This window comes from Tiliqua scincoides, chromosome 8, assembly GCF_035046505.1.
Source record: "Tiliqua scincoides isolate rTilSci1 chromosome 8, rTilSci1.hap2, whole genome shotgun sequence".
Lineage (NCBI taxonomy): Eukaryota > Metazoa > Chordata > Lepidosauria > Squamata > Scincidae > Tiliqua > Tiliqua scincoides.
In genome coordinates, this window is record NC_089828.1 from 19,969,301 (window position 1) to 19,983,503 (window position 14,203).

At 43.3% G+C, this 14,203-nt stretch overlaps 1 protein-coding gene across 1 annotated transcript in view; it reads right to left on the reverse strand.

The window, feature by feature from the left end:
• Positions 1–4,708: 4,708 nt before the first annotated feature.
• NRG4 (neuregulin 4) overlaps positions 4,709–14,203 on the reverse strand; it is a 40,947-nt gene continuing 31,452 nt past the window's right edge. Inside the window, exons 6-8 of the mRNA XM_066635470.1 lie at positions 8,393–8,542; positions 6,497–6,576; positions 4,709–4,734 (exon numbers count right to left, since the gene is read on the reverse strand). Coding sequence (XP_066491567.1) covers positions 4,709–4,734; positions 6,497–6,576; positions 8,393–8,542 — 256 coding nt within the window. The remainder of the gene's footprint in view (positions 4,735–6,496; positions 6,577–8,392; positions 8,543–14,203) is intronic.

Consider the following 14,203-nt stretch of genomic DNA (forward strand, 5'->3'; position numbering starts at 1 on the left):
GGTCCTCTGGTCCAAAATGTTATCGACTTCACAGATTGGCCAGAAGGATCCCCAAATTTGGCCCTGACCCCCCAAGTCCAGTTGTCTCGGATTGGCCATGCTGCAGCCATAAACCGCAACTATCTGTATGACCATGGTGGTTGAGTGGGCAAATGGCAATCTTGCATTAATGCACAGTGTGTCCTCCTGTACTTTCATATAGAGAAGAGTGCTGAAGACATCAGTCCTAAACACCATTATTTTTAAGTAACCTGTTGATTTCAGTAGGATTACAGTGGACCTGATTCCTTACACCTTCAGTTTTGGAGTCACCTGTAGAAAGTAGAAAAGCAACTAGTGAAAAATCACTGTTTATGTGTATATAAATAAGTGAAATGGTAGCAGAATGGTAGGGACAAGAGATTAACCTGTTATTCTGGTTGCTCTAAAACAAATTTATTGTATGATCTGTTTCTTTGGAAAAAGTATAATTATGGTGGCAGTGCCATAGGTGGAAGGCCAAGCTTTGCTGCCGCTTTCTCCATTTCCTTTGTTTAAAGTGAGTTTTGCATTTTTCCCAGCAACAACATATTGCAACTTGAATGCTGGGAAACATAGTTCCACTATAACATAAATGAAAGTTTGGAAAAATATCTGGATTCTCCCAGCTCATGAATAACAACGTGACTCCTAGGTCATATTTGTTTAGGTCAGGGGTCTCCAAACTTCAGTCCGGGGGCCACATCTGGCCCACTATAAGATTATATCCGGCATGGAGTAACTTGGGATTTTTTGTCATAGCTTTTGCTATTTTTTTTACTCATTATATATCATTTCTCAGTTTAAGCATGGTGTTGTTTCTTTGTAATTGTCACATTTCTCTTTTGTTCTGAATCATAGATCCAAGTAACATTTATTCATTCATTTAATTTTCATTCATTCATATATAAAACTGATTTTATAATCAGTTTTATAAATGTGTAAAATGTGGAAATGTGTAAAATGTGGCCCTCATACTGAAAAGTTTGGAGACCCCTGGCTGAGGCACTCAAGCCAGTCAGTGTGGTGCACTGAAAAAAAAAGTACAATAACATTTGCAACACTAGCATTTCAGCTGCTTTTGATTGTTCTGTGGCATTGCAATAGGAATAGTTCATCCATGGCTGGGAACATGGTGCACACATTTCACTGTGTGGCATATCTGAGTGGATCTGCTGGAAATCCAAGACAATGTCCTGTTATACATCCACAGGGTGAGAAGAAAAACAATAAATGAGGCTGAGAGGGCAGTGTGACAGTGTGACTTGGAAGTCTTTTTAATTGGATTTGTCCAGGATTATAGAACTGATTCCCTCTCTTGCAGGTAACATTCAGTCTTAGTAAACAATGATAGGTCAGCTGGTGGGCAGGGGGTGGGTTAGGGTGAAACATGTTATAAACATGAAAAGAGCAATCAGTTATATCTGTGGCTAATCTGGACAATATTGTACTGTATGCGCATTATCTAGTGATGGTTCTGCCAAAATGTTCTGCTGAAGTTATCACATTGAGCTAGGATCTGTTCTTAGTGGGTAGCCATTCAGTTTTGAAACAAACAAGTCAGAGGCCCTTCAAGGATTACTTACACCTAACCAGTAGGACTGCCACCTTTTTTTCTGACAGGGTTCTTATGCCATTAATTCAATGGGCAGAGGTTCAACAGGGGAAGCACTTCCCATCACCTTGCCATGTCAGAAACTGATACACTTCGTAGGGCCTCTGCTAAGAAACACATAGAGGAGGCAGAGATGGGTCTCTGTGTGTGTTCCAGCAAAAAGAACTGTCATAGTACAGAGTTAGACCATTGGTCTACCTAGCTCAGCATGGTCTACACAGATTAGCAGCAACTCTCCAGGGTTTCAAACAGGAAGTCTTTCCTAGGCCACCCTGGAAATGCTGTGGATTAAGCCTGAGATTTCCGTATACAAACCATATGATCTGCCACTGAGCTATGGACTCATTCTTGTGACTTCTTTAAAAAAAAAAAAAAGGTTTATTGTGGCATAAGCCTTCCTGGACAAAAGCCCATTATATTCTAGACATTTAAGATCTTATATTTCTAGGCTTTTTGGCCCCACTGTTTACAATTTTCTTTTTGTCCTGTCTACTACCTTTGAACTGAAAAGAATACTTCAGTCCATAAAAGCCAATGGCCACAGTAAATTGGTTAATTTTTAAAATGCCAAGTCTCATTGATGCACCTATCCTCAGAGGTTTTCTTTAGTGTATGAATTTTAAATAGAAATAAGGATGTATGAGACAAGTATCTGTTCAGCTTGATTAATAGTCTTTTTTGTTATATCTTGCAATCTCAACTTTTGCCCTTTTCCTATAACAGATAAAACAAAGGAGTTAAGTTTCCCAAACTTCTATTTTGAAAAAAAAAACAAAAACCTGTTGGATGTTGACAAGAACTTGGCTATTCTCCAGTCTTTGTTTCATCTGAGATCTTTGAGGATTGAACAAGTAATAGATGATAATTTTTTTTTTAGTAAGCATAAGGCAGTAACAGCCACTTCCTTTATCAGGACAAGAATGGCATAGATGTCTGGTTCTGTTTAATGGAACTGGGCAACCAAAGGCACCTTTCCATGTGCACTGTCCTGTAAATAAAGCCAGAATGCTTGCATTTTGAAAACCATGCATGTTAAGGAAGTACATCAAATGTGACTCACATCCATGGCAGATGAGGGTTGGGAAGCAGCAGCAGGGTGAAGAGCATCCTAAATCTGCCTCACCCTCTGTCATCTGTCCCTGACACAAGCCTTGGCGGTCCTATTGAGGAGAGGCAGTCACTCCTAATTGGGTCCACTTATAAAAGCTTTTTCAACTGAACATGTTCAGTGTAAACTATTTCTGTGCCAGTAGTGAGAACGTGGTGCTGGCACCAAGGCCTGCACCAATTGGCACTGGGCCAAGGGCCAAAGTGTCTCTGCGAAGTGGCCAGCAGTATGTTTTTACACTAGCCAGCAAAGTGGCTGTTGGGGGGGAGGGCAAGGGAGGGGAGATCGGGCCCAGGACAGTGCAGGCTGCAGCCGAATGCTATGCCCCTTCCCGTCCTGTGGAGCCCTATATGGGCCTCCTCGGTTCTGTGCCTGCAAAATAGCTGGCACATTGGGGCTGCAGCGGCTTTACCCAGGGTAAGGGAACAAACATTCCTTCCCTGAGGAGACTCCGGCCGCCCAGTCCCTTATGGTGCTGCAGTGGTGCCCCCAGGGGATAGGATTGGGCTGTAAATGAAAGTTTGCCCACTAGAGGAAGAAGAGAGGATAACTTGCTCTTTAATAGTTTAGGAAGCAGAGATTTAAGGGGACAGTGTTTTTTTAGTTCAACTAGAACCATAAAAACCGCCATTTCCCCAAATCTCAATTAAAGTTGGTGCTTAAAAAATCAATAGCTTGCAATGGTTTTTTGTTTGTTTTTTTTGAAGTAGGAAATGCAGGTGATTCCCAGAGATTTCATCATTATATTTGGTTTGGTAGTTGGCCAGGTTAAACAATGTAGTCACTAGTCTGACCTCTATAGATAAATTTTGTCACATTTCATCATTTATTTTAAATTCTCAGTGTTCTGTGGAGAGACAATTAAGGAGAGGAGGATACAATTTATTCACAAATAAAAATGTTCTGGGGCTTGAACTGTGTTTAACTACTCTGTTTCTTAAAGGTCTCATATCGGTCTATAGATTTCTAATTAGGTGAAACAAAATCAAGGAATAACTGTGCCATTTACACATTTAGAAGGTCCTGAGAGTCTTTAGCCAGTTCTAGCATTTGGAAACACACATAAGATCAGTATTATTATTGTGTTTTCATGTGCCCCTTTTGCAAAGTTCCTTTCAATATAATCAAAGGCTTTTTAAATGTTCATGCCTAAAGGAATAGTATAGTTGATCTTACCTTTTGTCAGGGGTCGAGCCCTTGTCCAACCCCTGCCTTACCTAGCTGCAGGCCAGGGGCAGAACCGCCTGGCCATAGGGCCACCACCACCTCTCCAGCTGACCAGGTAAGACGTAGGGCAGCTGGGTGGGAGAGACTGTCCCCCCAGGGCTCACCTGACCTGAGCAGTGAGCAGGGCCGGGTCACCATTAACCACCAAAGAGGAGGGAAGCAGGCCAGGGTCAGGGCCCCTTTAAGCCTAGAGAGGGAGGAAGGGGAGGAGCCAAGGGTGTGGCTGGGGAGGATAAAAGCAGGGAGGCCTGTGATGACAGGCAGTTCTGGAGAGGGAAGGCAGGAGGCTGGAGCCATTGCCTGAAGACCAAGGGCCTCAGGTCCTGCCTCCAGGGAGGATGACAAGGGTGTCATGAACCCCCTCCCCCTGGCTTTGTCTGAGGCTTCCCCTGCAAGGAACCCCAGGGAGGTGGACACCCCACCCAGGGGTCCCATGAGACCATCCAGCCGACCCTCAGCACCCTGCCAGATGACGCCCTGAGACCCCCCCCCCTTTTCGGGGCAGCCCTCACACCTTTTATAAAAATGAATGGCTAAAGGTAATTTTTCCAGGTTTCTAATAGTTTCCTGGCATGATGCAACAGTATTTTATTTCACTACAGTGAGTACAACTAGGTCAGGTCCATCTTGTATTATCTTCACATACCTGTTACATTCTGTGTTTGATATTTGCAAGAACATGAGCACTGTACATTTATGCTTATATATTTGGTCCGGTAACATTAGCAATACTGTCTTCTTTATCTGGGAATAGTGTTAAGGATTCCTGAAAATTACGTAAGAGAATAATCATTAGGAGATGCTTTTTCTTTCAAAATTATATCCTATCTTTCTAACTTGTGAAGGCTTACAAAAATAATTAAACCTACATATAAAAACCTACAGATGACCTGAAGTGTGCCCTGTTTTTTTTCCCAGACACAAAACCACGAGATGACCCTTAAGGGTGTCATGCGTTCTTTTAGTTTTCCTTTCAACCAGTTCTTTATTAAATTCAGCTAGTGTCCTTATATCCCTGAGATGACGCTGTATATCAGGGGTGGCCAGACTTGCTTAACATAAGCGCCACATACGATAAACTTCAGATGTTTGAGAGCCACAATATTTTAAGAAGCATTTCAATTCTTAAATATATTGACTCACCATTAACGTTAAACGCATGTTTTAATCCAGTGGACTTTCGGGTTACGCCCAGTAAATAATTATAAAGTTTGAACATTTCTTATTTACCTTTTATGTTGCTTGTGATGCAAAAAAGCAGCTCAGCCAAACACAGTTTTGTTTTATTATACAAGAGCTAACATTATATGTTAAAGAGCAGCATGTGCCTCGCCAACCACAGATTGGCCACCCCGCTATATATGATTCTTTTATCTTTTTCCTTATTGATACTAGAAACTGTATCACTGTTGTCTTCCTTCAGTATTGCTTTATAAACCTCCCTTACAATGATAGCAAAGAACTTGCTAATTGTTACTGAGATAAATATTCGCTTTTCTGCTCAGGACACTTAATGCAACTCATCTCTGGAGTAGCCAGTTTTCTGTAGGTACCGAGTAAGTAAATAAAAAAACATTTTGTTTTAAATATGGGCCAGTGAAACTGACATTATGTACTCTGAGGTTTAAGTTAATGCTCAAATGTTCCATAGTAATAAAATGTTGTAAAAAAAAAAATGTTGGCAGGACTGGAAGAACAGAATCAAGAAAGGTTTGTCTTTGGCATACATCCCTAATACTGAGCAAAGTCATGACTGCCTAAACCCACTCCTTCCATAATTCAAAGCTTTATAAGCAGACTTGCCTGGAAGAAAGCTCAATTGAATTCAGTGGGGCTTACTTCTGAGTGACATGACAAGGACTGCGCTATTGTTGTAGCCTTATTGAAATGTTTTCCATGTCCTTATATTACTTTTCTTAAACAAGAATGTTTCCCCACATCTGGTGGGGGTATATATAAAAAGTCAAATTCTGGACATGTATTCCAAAGGAAAAATTCAGATTATTGTATGTTCATCCCCCTCCTGACTCTGTTGCTGTGTAGTCTTTCTGGTAACAGGTGTGCAACATGGCAGAAATCTCCATTAGCTCATGCCCACATTCAGTGTATTAGAATACATATATTTCCCATGTTAGAAAATTAAATAGAAAATAGCTGGAATGGCCTAGAAAAACCTAGAGCAATTCCCAAATGAGATAGTTGGATCTGCATACAGCACCTCTTCCTCCTTTAAAGTAAGAAGGCACCCCACTAAATATAACTGTTGATCTTGAAAGATTTTATGGACAATTTTCTTTTGACTGGTACAGCACCAATTTGTCTCAAGTATCTGCTTGGTTCATCTTCTCACCATAGTCTCCAACATGATTCTAGCTTTTCCTAGGACTGCTGGGCCTGTTGTTTCATAGTTTTTTGCTTTGATTTATCTTTTATTCCGTTGTCTCTGAAAAGAGGAAATAGGGTTTTGTTGTCATCAAGACGCTGCTAAGCCATCCCTGTTGAATTCACTACATTTGAAAAGTACTTACTGTCACAACCATTGCTGCTGCTGGCCTCAACCAGGTTATCACCACGCTCTACTGCTGTACTTCTCGGAATCTGGCCCTTCCTAACAGGCAGTGATTATGAAAAAAAGAAGATAAAAATAATTTATTTCCTTTTTTCAAATTGATGCAAGTTGTTTCAGTAACCCTACATCCAGTACTGGACATCCTGCTTGCTCTCCCATTATGGATTCTCTATCAGTTATATCAGGGCTCTCCAAACTCTGGCCCATGAGCCAGATCTGGTGCTTGGAAAAAGCGTGGTGAGTGGTACTTACTGTTCTACATCCCTGTGCCCAGATCAGCTTGAAAGAAACGCAGCACTGTGGTAGAATGGTAAGCACAGCTCGGGATGGGGAGGCCCTTTTTGGGGGGGACACAGCAGTTTCCAGTTGGAGACCTCTGAGTTAACATTTAACCATATATAGAAATACTCAGGAATGCAATGTTTTTGGTGGTGGTGAGGCAGAGAGAAAGGGATGGCTCCGTCAAAATGTCAGGACACACTGAAAGAGGGGGATCACGCATGAGAAGAATATGGAAACAAGAAACAAGACAGTTATTTGCACAAGTGGGACCCTGTAAGTACCATGGTAACTAATGTCAAATCTGGTTTGATCCCACATTCTGCAGCTTTAGGCTGCAGAATAAATCCCACAGTACACTTTGACTGGTATTCTTAGATCAGTTAAATGACTTTGATTTAAGCCAGTTTCTCTGAAATGGAGGCACGGATTGGGCTGCAGGGACTTATTCTTCACAGATGGCTGTGCATTGCACATGTGTAGCGTGCATCATTTGTAACAAGCACAAATCCTTATTTGGTGTGCAGCTACAAATCTTCCTTGCAGGGGTTGCGCCAGGACAGTCAAAATCATGCAAGGAAGATCTTTTGAAAGTGGTGCGTCACTTTACTGAATTGAAGAGGTGATGCAGGAATGTGATTTGCTGACACCGGAAACCCACAAAGCTACCTCATCACACCAAAAAGGTGCTTCCCTGTATCTAGATCTCAACCTACACAACAATCCACAAACCCCACTTCCCCACCCTCAATGATATTCTAACAACTGTTTCAGTGGCTATCAATTTTATGCAGTAGCTTCTCTCCAGGCAACTAGGCAGGATATTTTGAAACCACTTGGAAGCGGTTCAGAGATTGGTTTTACAACGATCTTTTGCAGGCTCATAGAACAGTGGTAGAAGGTGCTGGCCTCTTTTACGCCAAAAAATTTGGGCAGCCTTGACTGGTTCTAGAGATTATATTCATTAAAGTGTGTGTGTAAAGCACATTTTTATACTGTAGAATTGTTTTATGTCATTACATCAAGTCATATTTTAACATTTTCAAAAGGTGGCAGTGGGAAGGTTAGTTTGTGCCACTAATCCATTCAGATCTTTGCTGTTGAAAAAGACTGAGCTCTGATGTGATATAACAGTGTAGCACTAAGCACTTCGCTCATTGTAATAACATGTTAATTGGTGCAATAGAAAAAAGCTTTTTAAAGAACAAAAAAGGAGAAAAATAAAGATTGATGACAAAGATGACATCTTTGCATTCACCTTGAAGAATAATCTTGCATATATTACAAATATTGTATTATAAGGGACACGAAAACATTAGCAGGCAGTGACATAGCTAAGGCATAGGGCACAAAAAATTTTAACACACCCCAATATGACAACTTAGAGGCCTCTGAAAGGCACTTCTGGGTTTCGGCGAAAACTGGAAATGCCTTTCAGAGGCCTCTGAGATACCCCTCAAGTTATGGTGCCCAGGGCAATGTACCCCACTGCCCCCCTTAGGTATGCCGCTGTTAGCAGGTAGGACAGCACAAAAGCTCCTCTTTTTCCTGAATAGCTTAAGTGTGGCTCTTTTACCTGTACAGAAAGAAGAATGCTCCTGCTACCAGGATGCTCAAAACGACCACGGAAGCCAAAATTGCTGCAAACAGTTCACCTCTTGTGTTGTCCTTGATGCCGGGGATCAAAGTTTCCCCACAACGAAGGCCTATATAATTTTCAACACACCTAAGAAACAAAAGGTTTACATTAACTGAATATTGGTGCCAGGCTAGAGTTCAATTCATAAACTGCTGCTGGCACTTTTCCCCGCCACAGCACATAGATGGGCCACAAAAACAGGCAGCTTTTGAATAGCAGCATCAGAATAGGTAAAGACCTTGGAAGGGCCCACAGGTACTGAAGCTTGGTCTGGGCCAACATGATAACTGTTGGCCTTCGTGCAAGGAGGCCAACAGGCCTTTGGCTTCAGTTAGGCAACCCACCTGCAGGATTCTGTCACCTGCTAGTTGAAATCTAAGCTGTCTGGATTAACAGGCTAAAGAGTATCTCCAATGCTCTTTTGTTCCACTCCACTCTTCCTTTCCGAATCCAGGGAGTGGAAGGAGGAGTGGTGGAGGTAGCGGCTGATGTGCTACCACAACCGGGAGGCAGTGACATTTGGCACGACAAGGTGCCTCACAAGGAAGGTGGTGACATTTGGCATGTTGCCTCGAGTGCCTGAAAGTCATGTGACAGCCACAACCAGCATAGCACATCGATTGAATTCCTTAAAAAATAAAAATCTTATGCAGGGCATCTAAAATTATAACTTGCTATGACTGTGCATCGTTGAAAAGTCCAAAATGCAGGGTGGTAAAATGCACTCCCACCTAAAGTATCCAGAACAGAAGAGGAAGCAAGTACGTGTAACAGAAGACGTGCAATATTTATTCCACCACCAAAGCAGGATGTGATTTTACTGGAGCAACTTTTAAAAGGTTGCAGCAAAAATCCTGATTTTTATTGTCTTCTACTTGTGTAATCAAGACTGGATTCCTTGGGCCAGTTCTTCCACCAGAGTTGAATCTGGCTGGACGCGTTAACTAACCTCCAGCTGGACACAGAACCCACAATCTGTTTCTATGTGGCAGTCTGCTAGGAAGTGGCTGTAAAATTCTTCCATGGTGATATGGCATTTTATTAATTATTAACAAGAATAATTGCAACATCACAGCCAAAGCATGCTTTTGTAACGCCACTCTCAATTTGTTTTAAGGAAGGTTCCCATATGCTTCATCATCTTCTTCATCAGCATTCACCTCCAGTGGATGAAAAAGGGAGCAGAAGTTCCCACCTTCAATCTGATGACCCAGCAAACTGGCCCTGGGAAGCCAGCCAGGCACACTCTCAGTCTTTGGCAACAGTCCAGGGACCCATTCAGAGTTAACTGTTCTCCTGAGCCTTTGGACAGAACTGATTTCTTGATCTTGTACTGCTGTTGTTTTAAAATCAATGCAACCGTTAGCTTTGGCAATAGGCTTTAAGGATTAATCGTGACAGTGGGTTTTCATGTGACATGTTAGTCTTCGTTTTATTCACTGCCCTTTGGGACTGTGGAAGCAAACACCCATATTTGCCCCCGCTAGATTATCTGAGTTTGGCCTCCCAAGTTGATTCGGAAATGAGGACGGGCGCTCCTCCAATATACATCATGTCTCATCCCACCTTTTGCATCAACTGTTTTGAAACTGCCAATGCACAACCAGGGAGCGGCTGGCAGCAGGTTTGAGATCCGGTGCCAATCCTGGTGGCTAAATGCCAACTCTTCCTTTGCAGCCAGAGGGTACCCATGAGGAAAAGAATTACAGGACACAGTGGCGGGTCCCTTCTAAGCACTCTCTCACTGCTTATGCAGGAGATGCAACTGAGAAACTGCAATGAGAGGTCATCCTGTTTCCTCTTCTGCTAAATTAGCCCGCATCGCACTTATCAGCAACAGCTTTGAACTATGAGTTGGTCAACCGTAGAACCCCAACAAAGAACAAGAAGGCCTGTATGAAATTCTTCAAGTAACTAAGCTACCTTTGGTTCAGAAAATAAATAACACGGCTTGCAGTCGGCCTCCTGCCTCTAGTGGCCATGTATGTAAAGAAATAACTCATAAGAGAGTGGCTCCCTTTGACTGGTGGCTCCCCTTGACCTACGTGTGAATTAGCCACAGCTGCCCATTAGGCCTACTATCCTATATAGTATCCTTGTATAGGGAGGTGGGTTTTTTCATGAGGATTCTGCAGCTCTCCCAGGAGCCACAGCTCACAGTGTGGAAGCCACTGTCATAAGGAAATGGTTCTTTCCCCTGAATACTATCAACCCTTTGAATGCTTGAAAGACCTACAATATATACGTTCAGGATACAGGTTGGGTCCAACTTGACTGAGCATCCAAAGTGGCTCCAAAGTTCACCACCTGCTTCTCAATGTCAGCACTGCCATCTTTGTAAACAGATTTTGCACATGCCTGAACTTGTCTGATCTCAGAAGCTAAGCACAGTCAGGCCTGGTTAATAATTGGATGGGAGACTGCCTGGGAATACCAGGTGCTGTAGGCTTATACCATAGTCTTTTGAGACTGAAGGGTGCCAACCATTTGGGCAGGGAAGATTCCAGGACCGGAAACTTACCATCCCCAGTATCCTCCCCACCTGACCAGTTTACAGAAAAACGGGGGAGAAAAGGAAGCTGTGGATGGGGTAGTGGTCTAGCAGTGGTGGAGGCAGCAGTAATAGCTACTTTTTCTAGCTCTGCTGTCGTGATTCTAGACAGTGCCACTAGAGGAGGTAAGCTTCGCCCCATACTCCTCAGGCTTGCTTTCCAGGTAGAGCACACAAGAAGAGGATGAGACAGCAGCCAGTGGACACAACAGGCAAGGCACCCCTTGCCCGTTTGTCACCTCCCCGGCCGGCTGCTCAAAGCAGCCGACTAAGCCCTCACGGATGGGCCGGTTCTATTAGGATGTCCTAGTCAGCATGTGGGCCTTCAAGAGAACAAGTATGAATGGACAACAGATGGTATTGGGGAAAATCCCGCAGCGATCCCTGCTAAGTAGGAATTAAACTAATTCAGCTAGGAGGGCAGGGCTTGGTGTGATTGTTAACACCTGCTGTGCACTCCATGTGTTGCCCACTCTGACTCCCTTCTACGAAAGAAGAACACAACTATGAAGAATTATAAATGATCCGTTTTGTTGGAAAAGAAATTAGGCTAGGTACTGAAGAGCACTAAGTGTCTAGTACAAGATAATGAGGTGAGATAATGAGGTGTCTGCGTTGCAAACACCATGCAGTATTTCAAGAGCCATCACAGTTTCCCCATGTCTTGGTACCTGTGCATGGTTATGATTTCTCCTGCCCAGGATGGTGGAGGGAGATGTCATGCTGCAAAGGTGGTTCTGCAAGGTGTACAAAATTGCTACCAAAACGCATGCACTGTTTCTAAAGGGCCCACCGATTATGCAGGTCTTCTGCAGAACAATCACCAAGTGCATACTCCTCAGCTAGATGTGACAGCAGCAGCCATTTAAAACACTGCATGATCATTGATCAATTAAAAACACCCAACAGGAGCATATTGAAGACGGCACTTCTGTCTTTCATGCAGTCACGCTAACAACAGGAAAGAACCCCAAGAGTGCTTCCGGGAGCACATGTGAAATTTGTCTTCCTCTGCCAAGGGAAGGAGTTTTCATTTTCTTGTTGCCAGTAGCAGGCTCTATGAGCTGATCCTATTTAATACGCACTGCACGCCTACGCTACCCCCCATTGCTTTCTTTCTGATTAGCAGTATTAATCAGAACATATATTAATATTTTTAGAATTCTGTTCTAATCAGACAAATCAGGGGGTTTTCTTAGTTAACGTGCCTTGTATGTAAATTCTAGATCCTGAGCAGGCAAAAACATCAGCTTTCCTACAAGCTAAAGGTGGGTGAATTAAGGTCGGGGGGGGGCTGATTTGGCCTGTGGAAGCCTCCAATCCAGCCCTATGACCACTCCCCATCTATGGCTAGCCATCCAGCTGTTAGGCTCTTCTCCTGTGCACACTTCTCCTGTGCACCTTCTCCTGAGGTGGCCGTTGTTTGCCATAACAGCCTCATTCCCAGACATAGCATCAGTTTGCCCATGTGTGCATCGAAGAAAGGTCCAGATGCTGGCTGACCAACCATACCAGGACTGAGCATGAACAAGCATGTTTTCTCATATCTGGGAAACTGTGGAGGTCCAAAAACTCTGGCTGTAAGCAAGAGAGAAAACAAGAAAAGGAAACTTCCTATTTTCTTTCCCAGAATTATTCCAGATAAAAAGTGAGAGCTTTAAAAAAAAATGGACTTTGCACATTGTGTGTTCAAAAAGATATGGAACGCATTTTTTGAATGTCCCCTTCTCCCAAGGAGCCACCGGTGGTTGCCCGGTGCATGAAGGTACCGTGGCAGCCATTTTTGGCACTGCGGCAGCCCCGCACACAAGGCAGCTGAGGACTAGACTGTTAGTACCCAGAAAGATTCTTCTATCATCTCTTAAAACATGTTATGGAAATATTACAGCTCTAAAGAGAATAAGCAGTGTTTTCCAAAAGGGGTATCTTCCCCCCCCCCATCGCTGCAATGTATGTCCTCCTCTCGCCAAACTGACAGCTGGAGAGACTGATCAGGAAGAGTGAGGTGTCCTATTATAAATAAGTGAATAATATAATTAGAGCTCAATTGTGTTAATACTAGGCACCACTCTCCACCAAACTTGATCCTCTGCTCTGTTCCCTTTGACTTTTCAGATCCAAGGAATGATGTTAGTGGATGGAGATGTGCATCCCCCATCAATCTACCACCAGAGGTGACGGCCTCATGGATTAGCCAGCACTGATCAGGACAGAAGCAAAATGAATTGAAGGAAAACAGCAGAAGGAACTGTACTCAACTTCCTGGGATAGCAAATAGTGCTCTTTGGGGTGGCAAGAAAAAGGAATGAGGAAAAGGGGAGGTAAACTGTTTTCCTTGGCATTTTGCAGCCTAAACAAAGCAATGCAAATTATAAGTTCATGTGCAAATAACGCAATGTACACAATATATTTGAACAGCAGCAACAGCACTTTCTGGTTGTAGAATTGTGCAGTTTTAATGTGGCATTCTGTCATTCCTTTTTACGGTCTTCTCCTTTCTCACTCAAAAGATAAGAACATAAGAACAGCCCCACTGGATCAGGCCATAGGCCCATCTAGTCCAGCTTCCTGTATCTCACAGCGGCCCACCAAATGCCCCAGGGAGCACACCAGATAACAAGAGACCTCATCCTGGTGCCCTCCCTTGCATCTGGCATACTGACATAACCCATTTCTAAAATCAGGAGGTTGCGCATACACATCATGGCTTGTACCCCATAATGGATTTTTCCTCCAGAAACTTGTCCAATCCCCTTTTAAAGGCGTCTAGGCTAGACGCCATCACCACATCCTGTGGCAAGGAGTTCCACAGACCGACCACACGCTGAGTAAAGAAATATTTTCTTTTGTCTGTCCTAACCCGCCCAACACTCCATTTTAGTGGATGTCCCCTGGTTCTGGTATTATGGGAGAGTGTAAAGAGCATCTCCCTATCCACTCTGTCCATCCCCTGCATAATTTTGTATGTCTCAATCATGTCCCCCCTCAGACGTCTCTTTTCTAGGCTGAAGAGGCCCAAACGCCGTAGCCTTTCCTCATAAGGAAGGTGCCCCAGCCCCGTAATCATCTTAGTTGCTATCTTTTGCACCTTTTCCATTTCCACTATGTCTTTTTTGAGATGTGGCGACCAGAACTGGACACAATACTCCAGGTGTGGCCTTACCATAGATTTGTACAACGGCATTATAATACTAGCC